Genomic DNA, 25,503 nt, shown 5'->3' with positions numbered 1-25,503 from the left:
TTTTATTTTGTGCCCTGCTCCTAAAAGGAGAAATGGTTGGCTGATGTATTTTACCTGAACTAAATCATATTATTATTTTATGCACTAACAAGTGCACTGTGCCTCTCATTAAGAACAGAAGTCAAGAAGGTGGCACAATGTGGTTGGCACTATGCCCTGTGCTGGTCTTTGTGTCCCAGCAACATGGACACTTGCTGCTGTAAAGGTCCGCCCACAGGATTCTCAGCATCTCTGGCCTCAGATTGCTGGTCAGGGCATTATCAGGAAATGTGTGTGTTTAGGCCACAGTAACAGAACATAGTACAGCCTCCTCCTGCGTGTGCTTTCTTCTTTTGTTGGATCTATGAAGTACTGGGTTGCCTCAAGAAAATATAAAATTTTAGAAAAATGGAATCAAGATCATATTTCTAACGTCTGCTTTTCAGAATCAACCTCCACCAACCTATTTTGATATATTTCTGTGAAGAAGAAAAAAAAAACTTAGTTCCATCTTTTTAAAACATTATAAGTATGTTATCAAAAATTTAGCATGTGATGTGCCATGGCTTGTATGCGGAGGTCAGAGAACAATTTAAGAGAATCCATTCTTTTTCCATCAGTGACTTCTGGGGATTGAACCACTCCTCAGGCTTGGCCACCAGTGCCTTTATCCACTGAGCCATCTCAATGGCTATAGGCATTCTAAATGTTAACAAGTGACCTCAGTTATCTTAAGATATTATAACCAGGGGCTGGACAGATGGTTCAGTGATGATGAGCATGGGCTGCTCATTCTGAGGGCTTAGGTTGGATTCCAAGCACCCATAAGTAACTGTCATTCAATACTTTGCCCTCATTCGGCCTCCAAGCAGGCACCAGGCATGCACATGGTACACAGATGTACATGTAGGAAAAACATTGATATGCATACAAACTATATTTTTAAAAATTTAGCTATTTTAACCAATAAGGTCTGTGGTTTGTCTATAGGATGGTGACTGCCTTGGTGCCTTGCATTCTAGCAGTTTGGTAGTGGACTCTCACTCCCCTCCCCCCACACACCCTATCATGATGTCATGAGGGGTTGTCCAGGGCTGAGCTGAATCAGGTGTTATTGCACTTGTATTTCCTGAACTGCTACCTAAATAAGCCTCTTTTCTTTGTAAAGTTAGCTGTCTCTGGTATTTGATGATAGTATCAGAAAATGGACAAATGCAGCAATTCGAAAGCGTGTGTTATAGGGCAGATGGGGATTGAAGCTAGGTCAGGCAAGGCTTGCTCAGGAAGAGAACGCAGGAGAGCGTGGAGGGCGACGGTGAGAGCACAACATTGGTGAGATTTGGAAGGGAAGGAGAGCGATGCCCAGAAGACCGAGGTGGAAGTGTGCGCTGAGGCCGGCCAGCCTAGTAAGAGCAAACACAGGAGAGTAGCAAGCTGGAGCTTCTGGAAGGAGCTTAATCTCCAGAGTTTAATTCAAACTGAGGGATGGAAGAGGAAGTAGCAGTGAAAAGGGACACATGGGGCCAGAGGCACCATAGACCAAGGAGAAGGTAGAAGGAGGTGCAGGTTTGGGGGAGAATGTGAGGACTGTGGGTTTGAACACATGAACTTGCAGGTCTCCATGCAGAGTTGTGGAAAATCCAGTCAGATGTAATCATAAAGGACTTGAAAATGCAGGACATAAACTCTGGGGCTCCACCAGTTTGTGAGTGGGATTGGGAGGCACCAGCCCCATCCATAGCCTCTGAGACCATAGGAGGCAAAAGGGCTGGGGTGTGATTCAGGGGAAGAGGGCTTGCCTGACGTGAGCAAGACCTTGGTTCCGTTCTAAAACACACACACACACACACACACACACACACACACACACACACACACACACACATACACACACTGGGTTTAGTGGTGCACACTTTTAATCCCAGCACTCCTGAGGCATATGCAGGTGGATCTCTAAGTTAGGCCAGCATGGTATACATAGAAAGTTCCTTTCTCTCCAGGGCTCCCAGGAAGGGGTAAAGGGAGAATGAAAAGTCTTAGTCTGTTTTTTCATTACTGTAATTAAATGCCTAAGGCTGTAATTTATGTTACTTGTTTATTTCGACTTACTGGGGAGGATGCTCATGTGTGCACTGCGCGTATGTGTAGACCCCAGAAGTCAACTTCGTGTATTTCTCTGCAGGAGCCAACCTCCTTTCTGAGTCGGAGTCTCTAAGTGGCCTGATGCTTCCTGTTTTGTGGCTGGGATGGCCAGCAGGCCTCAGTGATCTGCTCTTGGGTTAAAAGGACACACCACTCTGCCCAGCCCTTTTCTTTGGTTCTGGGGATCAAACACAGGTCGTCATGTTTGCACATAAGCAATTTGTTGACTGAACCATCTCCCCAGGCCAGAGATTTTACAAAGACTTTGCTCATCAGATTTGGTTGATTGATTCATTGGTTGTTTAGTTAATTAAAGGAATACATTACAAAACAAACTGGAATAAGGGGCTTTTCAGAGGGAAGGAGGAGGAAGAAACAAGTGTAATGAAGGGAGGTTTTTAAGTCTGTCAGGACAGACCAGCACTAAGAAATTGTTAGGCTGGCCCATATATATATAAAATTTATTCAGATTACAACTCGATTGTTATCCCATCACTTGTATCCTCCTATTCCTCCCTCCCTCCTGCTTTCATCCTATTCCCCTTCCCTAGGTCTAGGACCGAGGGGGACCTCCTCCCCCACTATATGGTCATAGGCTATCCAGCTTCATCTTGGTAGACTGCTTATTCTTTCTTTGAGTGCCACCAGGCCTCCCCACCAAGGCGACGTGGTCAAATATGGGGCACCAGAGTTCATGGCAGAGTCAGTGCCTGCTCTCCACATAACTGTGGAGAATGTCCTGTCCATTGGTTAGATCAGAGTAGGGGTTCAATGTTTACTACTTGTATTGTCCTTGGTTAGTGTAATAGTTTGAGCAGACCCCCCTGGGCCCCGATCCACCCATCACGATGTTCTTCTTGTAGGTTTCTAGGACACTCTGGGTCCTCCTATTTCCCCATCTCCTATATTTCTCTTACCTAGAGTCCCAGTAGGATTTCCTCACATCTGTCCCAATCTCCTGGTAAGTGAAGACTTTCGTGGGGCATGCCTTTTGGGCTAGTGTCTCATTATAAGTGAGTATATGCCATGTGAGTCTTTCTGCTTCTGGGTTAACTCACTCAGTATGATCATTTCTAGTTCCATCCATTTGTCCACAAATGTTGAGATTTCCTTGCTTTTAATAGATGAGTGGTATTCCATAGTGTGAATGTACCACGGTTTCTTTATCCATTCTTCAACTGAGGGACATTTAGGCTATTTCCAGGTTTTGGCTATTATGACTAAGGCTGCTATGAACATGTCTGAGCATATGTCCTTGTTGTGTGGTGGAGCATTTTCTGGGTTTATTCCAAGGAATGGAATAGCTAGGTCTTGAGGAATCCCTATTCCCAGTTTTCTGAGAAAGTACCAGACAGATTTCCAAAGTGGCTGTACAAGTTTGCATTCCCACCAGCAATGAAGGAGTGTTCCTCTTCCTTCACATCGTCGCCAGCATGTGGTGTCACTTGAATTTTTGATCTTATAGGCTGGTCTTTTAAAGATGAGCCTGATGTCTTCTGAGCTGCAGTGGGACAGAAGAGTGACTGTGACATGAGAGGGAGGGGACAGGATTCTTCTCGGCCATGGCTCAGGAGCCTGGCAGTGGCTATGGTCCCTGCCTGAGCCTTTGCTGTTCTCTGAATTTCCATCCTTACAAGTGTGCTCAAGAGAGCCAGGACACGCGCGCGCGTGCGCGCGCGCACACACACACACACACACACACACACACACACATGAATCTACTTTAGGGAATGTGTGCTCTTTTGGTGCACTTGGTTGCTATGGTGACAGAAGCCTTCTAGTCCAAGAAGATGGATAAGGCTTAAGTCATTATTAACCAAGGTATTAGGCTTTTTTTTTTCTTTTTAAGGCAGTAAGCAATAGCTCTTCATACCAGAGTAAGCCTGGCTGGACACAGCATGGAATATTTATGTCGCTCGGGCTTGTTTTGAGATTGTTTCCATTTCTGTGGTCTTTATGGAGGAGATATAAAATACCAATAGCATTGACTCCCTGGCTAATCTTAATCCACCGTGAAATAGGCTTAAACCCTTGCCTCCCGAATCTGGTCATCTTTCGATACCCTGTAGACAAGGATTTCAATTGGACTCAGCCATCCTAATGAGCATGCAAACTTGCCCGCTGTGTCAGGACCGTGTCACCCAGCATGCAGAGCTCGCCTCTGTCCCTGGAGGTGACTTTTCCTCAGACTGACACATTCTGCCTTGCAGGGATTTGCTCTCACAGCAGGTTCTAGGGGGACTGGAGCCACGGGGGACTCACTGTGCCCCTCACAGCCCACCTCCAGGAGCTCTGAACCCCGCCTCCCATGGTGCTCACTCTGTTGTAGTCTCTCAAGGATGGGCTCCTATTCATTCATCAACTTGAGCCTGCTCTCAAAACCAAGTGCAAGGCCTGGTCACAGTGTGCTCAGCAAATCTGCCTCTCTGCCGATGGAATAAAGCAGAAAGACCTCAAGCAGACAAACAGAGCAACCTCAGTCCCACACCAAAGGCCCATCACAGACGTGTGTGGTGATGTGTGTGGTGTTCACCTGTCCTTAGCCAGGATCTGAATTTCATATCAGTCTCATGTTTACAGTGTGCAAGGGACTTAGTAAGAAAATCTTCAAAGCCTGCGAGGACACATACAGCCCTTAGCCTTTGAGTAAAGCCACGGCCAGCTGTGTCGGGAGCTGTTACCATATAAACCTTAAATGGTCCCCCAAAGGCATGTGTGTTAAAGGTCCAGTTATTAGCTGTGGCAATGTAGGGGATATGAGGGAACCTTTAGTAAGTGAGGCCTAGTAGAAGGAAGTTAGGTCTTTGGAGGTGTGTCTTTGAAAATGATGCTGGGATCCAGACTCCTCCTCTTCTTCTCTCTGCATCCCATTTCATCTTCCCCCTCTTCCCTTTCTCCTCTTTCTCACTCCTCCTCTTTCCTGGCACTCTTTCCTCTTTCCTGACCATGATGATGAGGTAAATGGATCTCCTCTACCTCATATTTCCATCATGATGTCTCTGCAGACCCAAAATAAGCAGACCAAGCCACCACAGACCGAACCCTCTAGACCCATGAGTCAAAATAAGCCTTCCCGCCTCTTAAGCTGTCTGTCTTGGTATGAGACCACGGAGGTGGGAAGCTGACTCCTACATCAGCTAACTGCATTATGAAGCAAGATAAAGCAGAGCTGAATAAAAGGAAGAAGATCACTATTTACTAAAGGCTGATGTGCCAAGATGTAGAACTGATGCTGTGTGAACACTGGCTTGGTTCTCTCCCAGAGTTAGCATAGAGGCAAGCATTGTCATGGCAAGAGCCTGAGGCTCAAAGGACACATCTAATGAGCCATGTTGCTGTCCTCACTGTAAAGAAAAGAGAATCCAAACCCAGAAAGACAGTGACTGGCAGAAGTCCATTGGATGCATGGAAGATTCAAGAGGCAGGATTTGTGTCTGTATGGTGTTACTGTGCTGAGTATTGTGTGTCGTATAGCCTAGGTGGAGATGGTCATGATTAAGGAGGCTGTAAAAAAAGGGTAGGACATAAGCAAAGGCCTCTGGCAGGGAAATGGGTAAATACTGGGGTGAAATGATTACAGAGGAAAAGACTCCACACTGGTCCATGTGGTGGTCAGGGTCACGTGGATCTGACCTGGATTCCTGTACTTTCCTGGCCATGCAAGTGTGTCTTTCTTCTGGGGATGATCATAGTGTGTTTATAAGTGGTCTTTACCCTTCCTAATGCTGTGACCCTTTAACAGTTCCTCACGTTGTGGTAACCCCCAACTATAAAATTATTCCCGTTGCTACTTCTTAACTGCAATTTTGCCACTGTTATGAATCTTAATTTTGCCACTGTTATGCATGCTTCTTTGCAAGGCCTGTAAGCAACCCCACCACATGCACACACACTCTAAAGAGAGGTTTAGTTACTGCAGAAGAGGAAGTAGATATGAGAGGCCCCTCACGGAACTCATGATGAGGTCCAAGTTCTGCTCACTGCACTTGGCTGGGCCCCTCTCTTCGCAAGGTCTGGAAATTATAGCTGTGCATGCATCTATCTCTATGCTGTGGGTCATCTCACCTGGACCTTTGCCCTCAGGTTTACCCAGCCAGTGAATCTGCCCCTCTTAACAGCAGCCTTCCAGTCCCACCATGTCCCCAGTCAGTACCGTACCTGTTAGTGAAGTGGTCTTCTATGTATTATTAAGAATCACTACTCTGACCCTCTCACAGCTGTGATGGGACTGACGGAGCCTCTTGTCTGAAGTCTAGAACCCATGCTATATTGTCCTCTACCCACAAAGGCTAGGGTGAGAGGCCACCTCAGCCTTTCTCTCATGACTGAGTGATGGTGACCTCAGATCTACCTTCATCATTTGTGTGGGAATTGACTTCTCTTCATAAACTAGGAAGATGTAAGCTTGAAGAACCATGTACACACCGTGTGCAAGGCCATGTAGCCTAAGTGCTGGTCCCCATCAACACTGCACTTGAACTATGGCAGGCAATCCTGAAGCTTTCATTTTTACAAGCCCTTCCTATTTGTTGATATTCCTGTTTGACTTCAGAGGTAGCAGATGGTCACTCTCCATGACCTACTTCTGGGGTCCTCAGGTCATCTTTAACATCTCTGTGTGTCTTGTCCTTTTAGCAACAAAAGACCCAGACCTGGAGTAGAGCAGCAGCACCTACCCAAGGTCAGAGCAGCAGCTGGTGGCTAGATGTTTAGACTCTCTGTTGGACTAAGGCTTGTTCCTTCCCTCTCGCCTGAGAGGTCAGACTCAGCCCTCTGTTCTCACTTCTGGCTATCTTTAGGGAATTTCTGACAGTTTCCTAACCTAAGAGATCTTGTCTTCATTTCAGCAAGATGGAAGAGTAGTATCTAGTCCTAGTGGTACCTAGCACCTTCATTTGTGTGTTATTGGCCAGCTGTCATCACATGACCATCTGGCTGTGCCAGAGGTTGGAATTAGGCAGCATGGGTTCTGTTAAAAATCAGGAGTTATGGGGCTGAAGATATGGCTCAGCTGTTAGAGCACTAGCTGGTCTTCCAAAGGACCTGGGTTCAATTCCCGGGACCCACCTGACAACATACAACTGTCAGTAACTCCAGGGGATCTGACACCATCAAACATATAAGCAGGCAAAATACCAATGTTCATAAAATTTAAAAATAAGTAATCTCACAGTTGCCTGCTTTTTGATCACTTCCCCCTGGTGGGGCTGCCTTATCAAATCACATCAAGAGTGAGCACTTTTTCTTCCCCTGTGGCCGGGCATGGATAGAGGGCTCCCTTTTTCTGAGGAATAGGAGAGGGGGCATGGGTAAAGAGGAAGGGAGGGCAGGACCAGAAGGAAAGGAGGGAAGCGCTATTCAGCATGTAAAGTGAATAAACAAACAAACAAAAAGCCAAATAAATTTATTTTTAAAATGAGGAGTCCTGGGCTGGGGAGATTTTTTTCAGTCAATAAGGAATTTGGATCCCAGTGCCCACATAAAAGTCTTGGCATGGCAATTATGCTGCAACCTTTATATCAGAAAGGCAGAAAAAGGGTATGTGAGGCTCACTGGCCAGCTGGTCTGGCCAAATCACTAATCTCCATAGTGAGTAGTGACACTATCTTAAAAAAATAAAGTAGAAAGTGATTAAGGAAGACATCTGTTCGCGACCCCACCACCCACACTCCAAAGAGAGGTTTAGCTACTACAGAAGAGGAAGTCCTTCATGGTGTTACAGCGAGCTCCAAGTTCTGCTCACTACACTCAGCTGGGCCCCTCTCTGAAGCTGTCTCACAGCCTGCTGCTCTCATCCTCCTTAGCCCAGTGTGAAATGGGCATCCTGAAGTGGCCCAGTGTTTGGTGACAGTCGCTTAGTCTCTGCTGTTATTAAAACACCACTAGTCGGTTGTTACTTAACAACCATCTCTTGAGCAGCCTGAAGAAATATCACTGTCTTGTTAAGACACCATTTCCTCTGTGAGGAGATACTCTTATTATTATCTTGAGAAAAAACTGACACTACTCATTTCAGATTCAGTTACTTAGAATCATTTTTCTTCAATATATTCGTAAGTATTAAACATAAGTAGTAAAGAAAAATACGGGACACCAACTATGTTGGTGGCAGCTTTCACTCTTCAGATTTTCATCTCCTTCAATTCTATAATGCAACAAGTCCTTAGTGGGGGCGTATTCCTGGATATTTGGTTATGGTTAGAATATTCTTCCCTGGGAATTCTTGGAGTGGTCCCTAGAAATCCGGGTGGTGGGAGTAACAGGAATCTGTTAATAGTCAAAAGGATGTTTGTCTAATGGCTGGGTGTTTAGTGCTGTGCTTTCTAGCCTAGGGGGTAGGTAGATATGCTGGAATGGTGAGCTGGAAAGGGAAAGGGGCAGGGGGGTTACATGGCATGCCCCTGGCTGGGGGAGTGGGTAAGGATGAGTGTCTGTTGAAATCTGGTCAAGCCAGGGGCTTTAGGTTAAGGATAGTCGCGGGAAGCATGCAAACGCTGCAGTGTGACGAGAACAGACTTCTGAGTGCCTTCAGTGGCGCCCCAGGACAGCCCATCCTGAGGGTTTCAGTCTGCAAAGTATAGAGAGGATCCCACATGAATGGTGTTGAAGGCAGGTTAGAGATAACAGTGTGAGCCGCCTCTGGCACCCAGGTGCTCAGTTAATGGAGGCATGGTCCAAGGCTCTGGGCAGTGAGCAAACCGGAACCAGTGTCAGGACCCTGGAGAGCACCACGGAGTCCTAGTCTCTTAGAAACAGACCTGGGGAGGACCTCACCTAGCATCTGTGGTCTTTCACTACAGAATGATGGTTGCTTCCTTGTCAGAGTCCAGGGAAGAGCTGAGTTAAGCTTAGTGTCTCTCAACCCGGCTTCTCTTTCTTTTTTTTTTTTTTCTCTCCTTTTTAAAATTAATTTATTCAGATTACATCTTAATTTTTATCCTCTTGCTTGTCTCTTCCCGTTCGTCCCTCCCTCCCTCCCTCTTTCACCCTGTTCCCATCCCCTAGGTCTGTGACAGAAGGGGACCTCCTCTCATACCATATGGTCACAGCCTATCAAGTCTCATCTTGGTAGCCTTTTTATTCTTTCTCTGAGTGCCACCAGGCCTCTCCAACAAGGGAAGAGGTCAAATATGGGGCACCAGAGTTCATGTCAGAGTCAATCTCCACTCTCCACATGACTGTGGATAATGTCCTGTCCCTTGGCTAGATCTGAGTAGGGGTTCAATATTTACTGCATGCATTGTCTTTGGTTGGTGCAGTAGCTTGAGCGGACACCCCTGGGTCCAGAGTTGACCATCATGATGTTCCTCCTGTAGACTTCTAGAGCCCTCTGGGTCCTTCTATTTCCCTATTCTCCTGTACTTCTCTCACCTAGAGTCCCAGTAGGCGGTCCCCGTACCTATCCCAATCTCCTGGTAACTGAAGACTTTTAGGGGACATCCCTGTTGGACTAGTGTCCAATTATAAGTGAGTATATACCATGTGGTTCTTTCTGAGTCTGAGTTAACTCACCCAATATGATCATTTCTAGTTCCATCCATTTGCCCACAAATTTCAGGATTTTCTTCTCTTTAATAGCTGAGTAGTATTCCATAGTGTAAATTACCACCGTTTCTTTTTTTAAAAATATATTTATTAATTTATTCATATTACATCTCAATTGTTATCCCATCCCTTGTATCCTCCCATTCCTCCTTCCCTCCCATTTGCCCCTTACTCCCCTCCCCTAAGACTGTGACTGAGGGGACCTCCTCCCCCTGTATATGCTCATAGGGTATCAAGTCTCTTCTTGGTAGCCTGCTATCCTTCCTCTGAGTGCCACCAGGCCTCCCCATCCAGGAGATGATACCACAGTTTCTTTATCCATTCTTTGACTGAAGGACATTTAGGTTGTTTCCAGGTTCTGGCTATTACGAATAAGGCTGCTATGAACATGGTTGAGCATGTGTCCTTGATGTGTGGTGGTCAACAATTAATAAGTGGGACCTCATGAGGCTGAGAACTTTCTGTAAGGCAGAAGACACTGTCAACATAACAAAGTGTCAGCCTACAGACTGGGAAAAGATCTTCACCAATCCTACATCTGACAAAGGTCTAATATCCAAAATATATAAAGAGCTCAAGAAATTAAACACCACCAAACCAAATAACCTAATCAAGAAATGAGGCTCAGAACTAAACAGAGAATTCTCAACAGGGTAATATTGAATGGCTGAGAAACACTTAAAGAAATGCTCAATGTCCTTAGCCATCAGAGAAATGCAAATCAAAATGACCCTGAGATTCCATCTTACACTCACCCGAATGGCCAAGATAAAAAACTCAAGTGACAGCACATGCTGGCAAGGATGTGGAGAAAGGGGAACACTTCTCCATTGCTGGTGGGAGTGCAAACTGGTACAACCACTTTGGAAATCAATCTGGCACTTTCTCAGAATACTGGGAATAGGGCTACCTCAAGACCCAACTATACCATTTTGGCTTCTTTTTCTTTAGACACACAGAGCACCCCCAATACAGTTAGCCTTGGGGCCAGAATTCACTCTTATCCTACCACATTTAATTCTGCAATTACTGTCCCATTGGGTTCAGAGATGGTTTGCTGTCTGTGGCAGCAGATCACATTTCCCTTGTTGTGTTTGGTAACATAAAAGGCACACTGACTTTTAGAAGATCCAGGTAGATGACAAAGACTACCTCATACAAGTGAGTTCAGTTGTGGAACACAGTGCGGGAGCGACTGAAGCTTGAATTAGCCTGTCTGTCCCAGTCTTCACTTTATCATACTTTCTCACTCAGTGTAGAGCAGGATCTGCTTGAACAGCCTAGCATTTGGGATCTGCTGACCCTGTGGACCTGGGCCTCTGTCCCCACATCAATTCACTTTCCAAATGCCTTTTGAACAGCACTCCACTTTATAACTTGCCCCATTGTCCTGAGCAGCTTAGGGAGGGGAGGCCTTTCTGCAAAATAGTGACCAGACAGTCTCCCTGCTATGAAATAAATAGCTGTGTCCTGGAAGTAGGGGGAAAAGCACCCCGGGATTCCAGTATTGGGATGCAAATGAGCAATTAGAGTCAATTAAGACAGGATACAGTATAATTACCACAATTATACGACCTTTCTGAGCAAAAGGAGGTGACCTGATGCAAGGGGATTAAACAATAGTGAAACTCTGCATTAACCTAGGGGTGTGCTTGGGGCAGGGAGGCCTCACAGCCTGGGCTTAAGGAGGCTGACAAATGGAACCCTCCTTCCCCCACGCCCATCTCCCTGGATCTGAGCTACTGCTGGCAGCAGCAGGGAACAGCCTGGCTGGGTGCTACCTTGTCAATGAACTTATTGTGCCTGTCACAGACACCCCATCATCTAGCACAGGCCCAAATGCTGTGAACGCCTCCTTCCTCTTTCAGATATATCCTGGGTATGCAAATGTCTTCTAAGGGACCCTGGTCCTTGCCAGGGATTATGAGATCTCTGACTCTCAGTGTCTGACCTGGGATGGGAGGTGATCTGTTGTTACAAGGACACCCCTTGTGATGACTTCCCTGTAAACACACCTCCTAAAATCCAATATTCACCAAACCCCAGTTCACATAGCTCCAGTGTTTCACATGGACCATATTCTAAATGAGTAGCATTCTAGCCTAAGTTTGTGTTTCTGCTCTTCCACCCAACGAATAGTGGCTGTGCCCATCTCACACACTGCCTGTGCTCTGGGACCTGTGGGTGCAACAGAAGAAGGCAAACATGAATGCTCATTCTTCCACTTTAGGAGTCATGCGTTTGTAAGGCAAGGTCAGCATCGTATTTGGTACTAGAGAGATCCGGGGTGGCTCAAGTGATTGGTGACGGGCATTGAGTAGGAGTCAGGACACGCCAGGCCTTATGATCACATCTGGGCTGGCAGCTTTGGGGGGGTGGGGGTGGGGCGGGTAAGAAGTCATTGCTGAGGTGAGCAAGGGATATTTCAATGCAACCACTGTGAGCCTTTGCTTCTAGAACTGTGAGATGGGACAAGGACATCCTAGTAGAGAGTAGAACATGTGACCTGGAGGAAGCTCAGCCAGCTGTGTGGGGACTCAGACACACAGAGAGTGAACACTGTGGGTGGCCTTGAGCTGGCGATGGACTCCATGGACAAAGGAAGGCTGGGAAAAGGCAAGGGGACTTGGAGGAGCCTGGCATGCTCCCTAGCAGTGAGGAACTGGCGGTGGGGATGGGTGGAGACCTGCCAAGCCACACAGCAGGAAGCAGGGTTGGATGCTAGCACTCACCACCAAGGCTCAACCCTTCCTCCGCACCCCACCTTAAGTGTGAGACTTGTGGGACAGAAATGAGCCAGATCTTTTTTTCTGAACCTGGGCAGCAGTGTGGACAGTACAGGACTGTCACAGTGACCCAGAAGGAAGGGAGTGAGGGACCCTTGCTGTGAGCTCAGAATACAGTGAGTGAGCCAGATTGTAGGAATTGACTGTAATGGCATGTGGGGACAGCTGAGGAAAGAGGCCAACCTCCTCATCACCCCAGTGACCACTTGGAAGCTTCTAGATGTGCAGAAGGCATATTCTATGCCTATCCACATCCTTGGCTTCTACCTCTCCCACTTACCCTGGGATGCCCAGCTCCAAACCACTTTTACTCTCAGCAGCCTTCTTTTCCTGTTCGACCCTGTGGTGCAGTATCATGACCCTGGGGGATCAAGCATGCATGCACATAAGTCTTTCCTTAAGGACTAAACCTGGGTCTTATACACCCATGGTCCTGCAGGAAACTAGGAAAATACATGTGAGATATGGATTAGACCAGGAGTGACACATGAATTGCACCACAGCTGGAGTATGCATAGAGGCTCTGAGGCTACAGCAGGCTCAGCTGCAAGGAATGCTGTGATTGATTGGTAGTGTCTGATGAGAGCACAGAGAAGTGGGTGCCAGCACATGTCATTGTGGGCAATCTCTTGACAGCCAGATCTATATGGTGCTCTCAGGGGAGAAATCAAAGCTAATACAAACACCTGGAGTATTTGTGCAATAGAAACACACCAGAAGAGGTTACATTTTCAACTTTGACGCCACCCAGCCCTTGTGTGTATTATGTAACAATGCCTCAAACCACCCTTTGAATCCATATCGATGCTCTCACACTTCGGCTTAGTGGTGGATCTCGGGTAAGGTGTTAGCTTGTGGTTTCATTCTGGTAGTAAATTTGCCTACTGTATGGCCTGGGGGCAACCCATTGGCACATTCTTTCCATTTTTGGTCTTATTAGAAGTGTAAACATGAAAGTACGAACACCAATTGGGGGGCATGGCTGCCACAGTGTAATACAGAAGCAGAGCACCCACCAGGAGCTCATTCTGTGTATCACCTCAGAACCATCAGCTGTTTAGTGGATTGCACCACCATCATGATGAGGCTCAATGTGCCATCCACAGGTGTGAGCAGTGTGGGCATACACGGTCAGGTCTTAAATAGCTCCCTGAAGGACACCCCAGTGACACCCGCCCCCATCCACTTTGTAGGGGCAACAGAGGAAAACTGCAAATACAGCCTCATCAAAGTGGCTTTGCAGGCTGAGGATAAATTCCTGTGAGTGTGGGGTCATCCTTATGTTTTATGTTCAACTGTGGGAGCAAGGGCTCATGGAAGCTAAGCTAGAGAAAGAAATATGGGGCGCCTGGGACATGGCAGCTCCTGGTCACTGCACCTGATTGGTATGTGGATGTTTCTAAATGAATGCAGCTAGATTGTTACCCTCCACCTGACATAGATTTGAGCTGACTGAGTAGTACCCAAAAGAACCGAGTGTGTATCTACAGGGTCCAGTGAGATTGTTCTGACAGCACAGGTGCTTGCTGCCAGCCTTAGGAGAGAGGTAATCCTGTAGATTGTCCTCTGACTTATACTCCCCAACACACACCCCTCCACACACTCACACTCACACCCAAACTAAATAAATGAATCAATCAACATTTTGAAATATTTAATTTTTTCTTATGTTTTAAATTATGCATAGATGTGGGCAGGTGTATATGTGTATCTGTGTATGCGTGTACAGCCACGAACATGTGGGAACATGCATATGAGTGCTGGTGCCCTCAGAGGACACATGTGTCGGGTCTCTAGGAGCTGGAGTCATATACAGTAGTTGTAAGCCACCTGATGTGAGTGCTGGGGACCAGACTTGGGTCACCTGGAGGAGCAGCAAATGAAGTCGCTACAGCCCTAACAAATATTTCTTAGAGACCATCTATGCAATGCTGAGTATCTGTCATAGATAAGATCTAGAAAGCTATGTGGAAGAGGAAATTTTTATGGCAGTCAGCTCGCTGATGGCTGACCTTTGTCTTTGTCTTATTGACTGCCCACTCCAATTGTGTGTCTGCCTTGCACACACTTTTTTTTTTTTTTTTTTTTTTTTTTTTACAATGTGGCACTGTATATGAGAGTAAGAGAATGCACTGGTCACATGACATGCCAGAGAGCCCATGATTCATTTGGTAGCCGCAATACAGCCATTGGTGGCTGAGGGCTGAGTGAGCTACAGGTAGCACTATGACTGAAGACCAGAGAGAGCACCCATATAAAGTGATCTAGCCATAAGATGCTTGTCACCACCGCTGCTCATCCTCATGTCCTCTTGTTTGAGAACTGTGTTTAAGCCTATGCTTTGTGTTAACCAAATGACTGGATTTCTCTCAAATAGGGGAATTAATAGTGTATTTTTATGAACGTTGTCATGATCTCATGAGTTGTGGGATGTTCAAATAGGTGACCTTGGGAGCAAACGGACCTTGGTATGAATCCATACCTGTCCATGGTTCACTAGCTAGGTGACTTTGAACAGGCTACTGAGTTTTCTGTCCTTCTTCACATATGAAAGAGGATTAACTCTCTTACCCAGAGCATCCTCTGCACTCAATCAGTGTGCCGACATGTGGAATGAGCAAAGCCAGTACCACTAGTGTGTGTGTGTATGTCTACAACGCGTCTGTATGTGAAGTGCATGTCTGCATGTAGCCACAAGTATGGGTACATGTGTATACGTGTATGTGCAGCTACGTGCATATGTATGTGCATGTTTGTGCATTTGCATATGTGTATGCACATATGTGTGCCTGCATGCATGTGTATCCTTTGTATGTATATACCCTGCATATGTGGCATGTAGCAGACATTTCATTTCCCTCTCCCCTCCATCCCCGATTTCCATGTCTTGAGCTCCTACTTCTTTAGAATCCAATATTGGGGTCACCTCCTTGGAGAAGTGCACCCTGACTGCCTTTGTGGTGGTCTACTGCCTCTCTGTGCCCACCACTGAATATATTATCTATCTCTCTGTCTGTCTTTTCAACCAATTTGAAGCTTCTTAGAGCAAAAAGGCCCATTGGAAAAGTCTTCCTTACCCAGGCATAGTCAGTACTGACTGCACAGGGCACAGGCTGTGGTACCCGAGTCCCAGCCATCAGCCGACCTGTGCCTGCATTTGTACACACTGAGGGCTGTGCAGAGCCAAACCTAAATCTAAGAATGTCCCTGGACCTTGAATGGTGATAAACTTTCTTCCAAACAGGAGTGGGAAGGTCCCAACAAGGGACAGTGCAAGTGCTTGGAGAAAAGAAAATGACAAAGAAGAAAGAGCCAAATCTGACAGGACTCCTGCAGGGGCCTCCAGTGGGAGGAATGGCTGTCACCTATGTGTGGACTCAGGACTGGGATTCAGAGCATGTGGAGGGTTGGCCAGCTCTACCTGAGCAGTATTCAGGACGGGGGTGGGGGTGGGGTTGGGGTGGGGGCTCCAGGAGAGCTATGTGTCCTTGAGTGCACTGTCTGTCTACTGGCTTAGCCTTTCTCAGCTTCTCTGGGCCCAAGCATCTACCCCCCCCCCAAGCCGACCACGCCCAGTGACTTCCAGTGCTGGATCTTCACCTTCCTCCCTCTGCCTGCACTTCCCTCTCCTTTCCGAGGCCCGTGTCCCAGCCTATCTTTTTGGTTATAAACAATTTTTGGTTGTTTTTTTTTTTTTATTAAGAAGTGCTCTTTTTTACAATTGTAGGTCTTGGACCATTAATGAATGATGAAATGGATTTAAAGAGTCCTGACCAGGTTTTAAAAGAAATAAAATAGAGGACCAGCAAGATGGCTCAGTTAGGAAAAGCGCTTGCTGCCAAGCCTGACAACTGTAGTTCGTTCCCTGGGACCCACATGGTGGAAGGAGAGAACTGACTCCTGAAAGGTTTCCTCTGACCTCCACGCATGTGCCATGTCATGCATACATCACACACATAGTAAATAAATAAATTTTAAACTGAACAGAGTTTGATAGACAACATTAGCAAGTGTTCCACATGGGAGCGACTGTGTAAACTTCCTTTCCAGGGTTCCATGTATGGGCTTGTGATTTCTATTTCTTTCTGTGAATTTGTCACCCACTGATGTCAATCTCCTAATATGCCCTCAGTACACACTCCCCTGAGGAGTAGGCAGAGCAAGACAAACAGGGGTACATATGGGCCAGGAACCCCTCTCCCCTTAGGCTCCTAGTGAGGCCCACCACTGTTAGTTTTTTTTTTCTAATTCTATTTATTACAGTAAGAATTTTAACATGAAATCTCCCATCTCAATAATGTTTACACTCAGGACACATTGTTGCTGGTCATGTACAACATTGGAAGATGCATCTCCTGCTCATGTTCCTCTTGATTGACAGGAATGTCACACTCAACTTGACAAGGATGACAAGGGAAGCATCATCAGCCCACTCTTTGCTTCTATGACTCTAGTTTAGGAACTTCCAGTCAGCACAGTCACACAGGAGCCACATCTGTGAATTCAAAGAAACTCAGAAATATTGAATAGATGTTTGCATCTGAACTGAATTGTAGACTTTTTCCCTTGTCATTGTCCCATAGATAATGCAGGGTGCTGATTGCATGGTGCTTCCATTGTATTGGGTGTTGTCAGCCATCAAGAGATGATTTGCTATGCACAGAGGATTGTGGAGCTCTCTGTAAACACTGCCATCTGATGCGAGAGGCATGAGCATCATAGCTACTGGCAGCTTTGGAAACAAGGCCCTGAGTATATTCAGAGTCATCTGTCATTCTGAGACTGGGATGCATCAATGGATACAGAGAGGATGGTCCATGCATCTAATCAAATTCAGGGCAGCCTTCATAGAGGATGGTCTACAGCATGCCGCAGCATGGAGAGGGGGCTGTGCTGAGTGAAATACCACCACCACCACCAACAACAACAACAACAACACCATCACCTCACCACCACCAACACTGCCGCCACCACCACCAACAACAACAACAACACCATCACCACCACCACCACCACCACCAACAACAACAACAACAACAACAACACCATCACCACCATCACCACCACCACCACCACCACCACCACCACAAACAACAACAACACCATCACCTCACCACCACCAACACTGCCACCACCACCACCACCAACAACAACAACAACAGCAACAGCAACAACAACAACACCATCACCACCACCACCACCATCACCTCTGCCTAACTCTTGTCTCTCTTCTCCCAAACAGGTTGTCTATGTCACTGCAACCTTCCCTTACATCATGCTGCTGATCCTCCTCATCCGAGGCATCACACTGCCAGGCGCCTCTGAAGGCATCAAGTTCTATCTGTACCCTGACCTCTCCAGGCTCTCTGACCCACAGGTAAGAGCTGCAGCTGAAAGCACAGTGTTAGCCACCAGCCACCTGGGCCAGTGTACTCACCCCCAGGTAAGTAAGTAGAAGCCTGTGGCCTCCTCAGGGTAATAATTATTAATGCATCAATTAAACACACAGGAAAGCAAGAGTGTTAAAATACAACTGGAGAACATGTAAAGGTAACTATGTGGCCTAGTGTCATGGACACTTCTTGGTCAATGCCTTCAACCTATGATTCCATCCAGGCCTGGGAGATGCAAGCTGAGTCACCCTTACCTGGAATGCTTGGACTCAAACATTACAGATTTAGGAATTTTTCTGAATTTTAGAATAGTTGCATCCATCTGATGAGCATCTTGGAGGTGGTGCCCAGTTATAAGCATGAAACTTATTTATGTTAGGAATTTCTTGTTTATGGACTTTTAGTTGTTTTGTATGTGAAACAAAGTCTCTTGCCATGAACTTTTCTACTTGTGATATGTTGACATTTTGGAAGTTTCAGATTTTGGTTTTTGGGATCAGGGATGTTTGGGGCTTGAGGACTCACATGATCATCCAGGATCATGATTTTAAAGCAGCATTCATCATGGATGTTGTATTTTTATTTTATTTTAATTTTTGTGTATTTTTATTTATGTTTTTAATTTTAATTAATTAATTTACTTTAATGATATGTGTATGCATGTATTGAACACATATGTGCCACATATGCCACATATGTGTAGGTGCTGGAGAAGGGTACAGGTGTCAGATCACCCAGAACTAGAGTTACAGGGTGGTTTGGGCTGCCTGATGTGGGTGCTGGGAAAATAAATTCGAGTCCTCTGGAAGAGTAATATGTGCTTTTAACCACTAAACCATCTGTCTCTCCAGCCCTCCCCATAAATATTTTAGCTAGCCATACCATCATATCTGAGCTTTCCTTCATGAGAGGTCTGTGGTGTGTTGACAGCACTCATGGTCACAAGTGAAGGCCATGCTAAATTCCAGTTAGGAATGAGTTAAAATTACAAACTTTTTTCCCCTGACTGATGTCACAAACTTGCTATGGGGTATCTTAGTGAGAAGATGGGTCCTTCTTACTGGGATTTGCTCTGTGTGTGTGTGTGTGTGTGTGTGTGTGTGTGTGTGTGTGTGTGTACTAGTTCATACCCAAGCCCAGCCTGACCACACCTCCACACAAGAACTGGAGAAATTGGCTCACCTTTAGTCAGGCCTGGATTATTCTAATCATGAGTAACACGTGTCTATGCCTGAGCTTCCCTGAGTGGGCTCATAGCGAAGTGCCTGGGAGTGTGTAAAACAGAGACCCCCTCCTCAGCTAAGCCCTCAACCTCCACTCCATGCCAGAAGCCTTCAGGGAGCTTCCCAGACACTAGCTCAGACCTCTCTGAGGCATTCCCAGATCCACAGTAATTCCAGCATACGAAGCTACATGCTCGGAGTTGGCTGTGCCCACTGGGAAGTGCCCACTTCATATAAAAACAGACACAGTGACGTGCATGGAATTGGTGGCTCACTTCCAGTCAGAATCTGAGAGCTTTCAAGCCTGTGACCTTTGGCTCCCTCTGACTGGGCAGTGTGGCTGGCAGGATTTGCAGAGCATGGGTTGTTTAGTGCAGCTCCGAGGTGTCTGTGATAATGATGATGAGGCCTGAGGAGTGGGACGCATCCTCATCGTTGTCGGTTTGTTAAGCCTCCGAGTGCAATTGCTGCCGAATCATAATCCAAATCCCAGGAAGGATCCCCAAGAGGAAAGGAATTGGCTCCTGACTGCTGGCCTGGCTGATTCCAACTCTGAAAGCTGAGGCTCTACTGAAGTTGCAGTTTGGGGTACACACACCTCATCATGGGTCCATCTTCTTTCATTAGGTCTACAGGTCCTGTATCAATTCAAGGCAAGTTCCCCCTGTCTCCCCTAATCACCCCCTTTTCCTCCCTGGGCATTAAGGCCCAACAGAGAGACCATGAACATCCTCCGTGATCTCTAGACCTTGACAATCACCAGGATGCCTGGAGCTGTTAAAGATGCAGGCTCCCAGGGGGTCACTTTCAGTGGTTCTGGACAGTTAAGTAGATAAGGGGTTTCAGAGGTTATGCTGACATTCTGAAAAGGTTGGGGACATCAAATGGCCACTTCCTCAGAGTCCTATACTCATATATAGACATATGCAGATACACATATCCAGAGACACACAGACATATATACACATACAAACGCAGACCCACAGAGACATATAGACACAGAAAGGGAGAAAAATACAAATGAATACTCATGCACACGGATAAACATGCTCATGACAACACATGTGACCATACAGATACACAAATGCACACACATACACACAAAAGAAACAAATGCACCTGTATGTAGATGCACACATGCACATATATGTACACACAGAAACACATGCAAGTGCACACACACACTTATCTGTACACAGATGGACATGTACACATACATGCAAACAGATGAACACACATGGGACGCACACTCTGAGAACACAGATGAACCGAGACCTAACAATTCATTCTGCTCCTCTTTGACCATCTCAGGTTCCCACTGTCTTCCCAGGTTTCCTTCTAAGCCTCAGTTTCCTCAGTTTCAATAGCCTGAAAAGGTTGAATTCAGCTGATGACTTTTCTGGGTAGACTCTGTGAGTACAGCCTGGCAAACCCTGGCTTCTGGTTCAGCTCCATCCCTCTGCCTGTTTTTACAGTTTACTGGAGTGGACCTGCAGCTGAGTAATTGACACATTGTATGGTCCATTGGGGGATTGAGGGTCCCACAACCATTCACACACCCAGGGTCTCACTGAAGAACCCTAGGCTCAGAGGCTGTTATGCTCACAGATACACTTTGTTCCTGTCACATGAAGTTGCCACATCATTAGACACATAGAGAACATCCTAGAAGCTGAGTCCCAGTCACCAGCCACATCTGTACTTGGCCCACTACATGACGTCAGCCTGCAGAGCCTATACATTTACCTTTTAGCCCTTTCCTGACCTCTGCCCCAGAGCACCCTGGGAACACCCAATGCTTCACTGCTCACCAGATCCCATTGAGTCCTTTCTGTTCTCCACGTTGGCTGCCCCTGGCTTAGTGCAGTCTGCTGCTGTCTCCACATGAAAGCAGGATTGGCCCCTCTGTGGTTTTCAGAAGTGACACCTGACTCCTCCAGGCCACCCCGTGCCTGGCAGCAGAAACATCTGTTTGAAATGAGACCATGATTGGCAGCTCTTTGCTTAAATCCTTGTTTGGGTGCTCATGGTCACTTGGATAATTCCAAATGACGGGGTCCCCAAGAGTTCCGGGAGCTGCATCCATGCTGTTCTTTCCATCTCTGCCTGCTTTCCAGCTCTCAGTCCATCCTGGATAATAGCCTCCTTTCTGGGCCTCAACCACTATCCTTTCTGTCTCCACAGACAACTTCTTGTTTGTCCCTAACTCCTCCTCGCCCTAACCTTGACTCACCTCTAGACTCAGGAAGGTCCTTGCCATCTGCCATCGTGAACCACCCCTGTGTCTCATGCCTGGTTTCCAGAGCACCCATGTCAACCATGGAATATTTATATAATCATACATGCATGTGCAAGAGGTGTGATTTTTTAAAACTCTGTATCATGTCCATTTCTTTCATCAGCAACTGAGCCTGTAGTTAGATAAAGGGGCTGTGAAATAGATTGCATAGGCAGACTCTAGAATCCAAGAGATGGCGTCAGGTGCTGGGCAGACAGTGTGGCGGAAAAGCAAAGATGCTGGGTGGGGGTGGGGTGGGTAGTGGCTGCTGCAACAAGACAGCTTAGGAGCAAGGTCCCCATCAGCTTTGCCCACACTCTCCCCAGACCCAGGCTACATGCTAGGTATACAATAGGAGCTCAGCAAATGCTAGGCATACAGTAGGAGCTCAGCAAATACTTGCTTTCTGCATGTAAGAACCAGGACTCTTTTGATGTTTGGAAAGTTACAGCTGGTCCATCAAATGTAGTAGCACCCCCTTTCAGTAAGGCTGGGCTTTTCTCTGCTGGGTTAAAGAATGACCCTGGCTTAGTTTTTCCATTTGCCCCTCAAGTTGTGCTACAAAGAAAAGTTCCCAGAAGCCATCATTGGGCCAAGCATTTGGCTGGAGGAGAGGGCCCTTTATTTCTTTAAGATGGTCTTGAAGCCACAGCGTTGGAGCCTCCTGTAGCCATGAGCCAATGAAGGGTCACTCCATAGCTATCTGCATAGCTATCCATATCTCTTCTAAGAACCAGGGGAGGGCAGAGAGAGCCTAGAGCTCCGGGGCTCCAGCCAGGGCATCGCCTCGGCCCCAAGCTGTCTGTCCAGACATGGGGAGGCTGGGCAATTGGGGTGAAGTAATGGAGGTGTCTTTCCTGGCTAGGAATCATGACAGTCCCACGAGCTGTTCATCTGTCTCCAAAGTCCCACAGACTGGCTGCTGAGAGTTCTTTCAGAGAGGCTGCAGACCTGTGCCCAGCTATGCACAGAACACTCAATCCTGGACCCTGGAATCCTCAGGCTCAGGTGAAGGACAATCAGGCCACTTTCCCTACCCAGGTCTACCTCTGAGAAGAAGAAAGCAAATGGGTTAGGGTGAGATCAGTCGTTCATGTCCCTCCATAGGGCCTACCATCTGCAGCAGAGATCCACCACCAGGCAGTCAGGTCTGGAGGGGTCTCAGCCAGGCTGCCTACCTTCTCTTTCATTTCCAGTGCCAAAGCCTGTATGCAACTGTGCCCTACCCTCACCAGCCCTCACCTGCTTTCTCAGGCCTCCCTTCTCCCATCTGGAGCTCCATAGTGGGTCCTTCTGCTCCCGCTGTGTACAGTGGGCACGTGGGGTGGGGGTGGGGTGGCACTACTCTGTACCCCTTCTTTAGAATCTGAGATCGTTCCAGTTCCATCATCAGTAAAATGAGGTTAACTCCCTCTTTGTGGCCAGAAAAAAAAAACAGCTGTGGAAAATGTTTCAAAATTCTAATGATGTGCATGTAGTTATTGGAGTCACCTGGGGGACACCTGAATTTAAGACCCTACCATGTTCTCCGTCAGCTCTCAGGCTCCTTTTCCACCATTGCTGACAAAAGCTGCCAGGTTGTGGCTGCACTTCTTCACTCTAATGTAGCCTCTGTAAGGCCAGGAATGTACCTGTTCTATTCAGTGTTTGATCGATCACCAGCCCCTGGCACAGCCTGTAGTGAGGTAAACTGATCCATTGACTATGTCTTGGAAAGAAGACAGCTGATCCTTGAAATCATTTCTCACGTCTGCCACCCAGCCCCAGGCCTGGAACACAGTAGGACCCTGGCCTGTGTCTGGCTCTCAGTAGGGCAAGTCAGAGCCCCACAGGCCAAGAGGAGGGTGGCTTTGAACTAGGAACTGAGGCTTTGGTTGTGGATCCAATAAATTAAGCTCCCCGTGAAGAGCTGAAGAGATGCTGCAGCCCGGCCTGTGATTTGCATTCGGTGGTCAGAACTTTCTAAGCATCTGTTTGTCTTCGCTGTCAGCCCTGTGTTTTCTCTGAAGGGTGAAGGGCTCCAACTCCATTTTCACCCCCTCAGATTTTCACTTTCTGTCTTTTCAGTCTTTGGAGAGCCAAGGGGATCTTGCAAGAAATCACATTGTCCCTGCCCCAGATTTCTTTCGCTCTCTCTTGTCATTGTGTTTCAAGTGTGTGTTTTCAGGGCGAGAACAGAAAGGCTTGTCACGGATCCAACTCTCGGGTCTGCTTTCCCAGGCAGAGCCCTGCTACACCACTTCCCTGCGCTGCCTCCTGCACGGAGGGAGCAGAATCTGAGGATGAGATGCCCAAATGTTGGACCTCAGGATGGGACCTTCCCGGCCTCCCCACCCTACAGGAGGACAAACCAGACCACCCAAGAAAAGACCCTGGTTTGAAACCTTCTGAACCCCAAGGAAAACACCATGAAATTACTGCCACCTAGTGGCAATGTATTCTGGTTCCAAACCAGGACCAAAAAAAAAAAAAAAGAAAAGAAAAGAAAAGAAAGAAAGAAAAAAAAATGGCCTCTCGGCTGAAACACTTTCAACCCAAAGTATCTGCATCTCCACTGACTTAGAGATAGCAGATAATTATATATTTTTTTAACATAATGGTAAAGCATATGGTATGGCAGACACTCCCTGAGACTAGAATTTCCTTAAAGTTTTCTTTGACTCCATTTGGTTCTGTATTAAGTGATTTCTCTAGCACCATGGGTTTGTTGTCTGCTTTTTAGGCCTTGCCATCCCATCACAAGTAGCTCTTATAGTCAAGGAGGCTCCTGTCTCTTGGGAAGGCATAGCTAGGCCAGTAATAATGTTGGGGACAATCCTGGGATTGGAACTGGTCTGCAGGAATCTTACCTAACCTTATGCCCAAGGACAGCAAATCTTCCAATTTTTTTGGCTCACAGAATCAGAATTGCTGGGCTCCTTGTTGGGGGTCTGTGTACCACAGAGATGCTGCCAACAAATTGAAGCTGCCAGACTCAGGGTGAAGTTCTGTGTTCTCTTAGCTGTTTTCACAGTGTTGCGGGTAGGAGAGCTACTGGCATGGCCACCAACGTAGTGATATCAGAGGCTGGATCATGGCCCAATCACTTAGCACACACTTAGCTTGCTACCTAAAAAGTAACTACTGATGGTTGTCTCCTGCAGGCTTACACCCTACCGGTCACCACAACTGTCTTGTCTCTTCAGTTCACTCAACCACCAAATTGCTACTGAAAACCGTTGTGCTCTGCATATGGGGGCTAGGTGCTTTTTATAAGCCAAGTTCTCACAAGATGTAAGTTTAAAGCCTGTCTTTACAAAGCTGAGACTTGAGGGCTAAAGATCACACAGCCATCCCTGAGCCCAGTGGCATGTGGCCCAGCTGAGCAAAGGGCACAAGGCCGAAGCCATTGAGTCTGACCATCTGGCTTCTCTGGCTTCCCAGTCCCAGCCTTCCTTCTTGATCATGAAGTCACTGCACTGTTCGTTGCTAGGAACATAGATGCTTCGCATCAGGTGGGTTCCCATCCCAACTCAGGCACCACTCTGACTATTCCATCCTGTGCCAGGAGGCCCCTCATCGCCAGTCTGAAGCAACTGCCCATCACTCACTTGCCAGCATTCAAACTTTGTCTGCCTGCCTGCCTGTCAACTGATCTACCTATGTATGTATGTATGTATGTATGTATGTATGTATGTATGTATGTATGTATGTATCTATCTATCTATCTATCTATCTATCTATCTATCTATCTACCATCTCTTCCTTCCTCTATCCCTCCATCCCATTCTCTTTTGGCTTTGCTGTTCTGGTTTGTCAGTGTCCCACTTTGAGGGTTTCCACTGAGTGGATTTAAGTTCAACCTAAACAGTGGACGCAAGGCCATCTCAACAGTGGGCTCCAGCTTCTTATCACTCACCACCTTTCCCTCACTAGTTCTGCTGCCTTCCTGGAGCACTCTACAGGAACTCTTCCCCTCAATAGCATCCACACTAAGGGAACGTGTCCTTTAGTTCTCTGAATGTATCTAGGGACACTGAAGTCTACTTACTGCAAAGCCCTGGGTCTAGAGTAAAGCCTGTAGCTTCTTGTCTGCTTGTGCTGCTTGTAGTTTTGACTACTCTGTGTTACAGAATTGGTGTAGACACTAGATTCTGTTATCCTCCTTGGAAGAGTGC

The 25,503-nt window shown here is 46.8% G+C and overlaps 1 protein-coding gene across 1 annotated transcript in view; it reads left to right on the top strand.

Annotated features, from left to right (window-relative positions):
* SLC6A11 (solute carrier family 6 member 11) overlaps window positions 1–25,503 on the top strand; it is a 117,130-nt gene that overhangs the window by 46,367 nt on the left and 45,260 nt on the right. The window contains exon 6 of the mRNA XM_084765219.1: window positions 17,695–17,829. Within this exon, the coding sequence (XP_084621345.1) occupies window positions 17,695–17,829 (135 nt within the window). The remainder of the gene's footprint in view (window positions 1–17,694; window positions 17,830–25,503) is intronic.

The sequence above is a fragment of the Acomys minous genome, assembly GCF_964271855.1.
Source record: "Acomys minous genome assembly, chromosome: 17".
Taxonomy (NCBI): Eukaryota; Metazoa; Chordata; class Mammalia; order Rodentia; family Muridae; genus Acomys; species Acomys minous.
The sequence above is the reverse complement of the archived record's forward strand: the minus strand, read 5'-3'. Positions and strand labels throughout refer to the sequence as shown.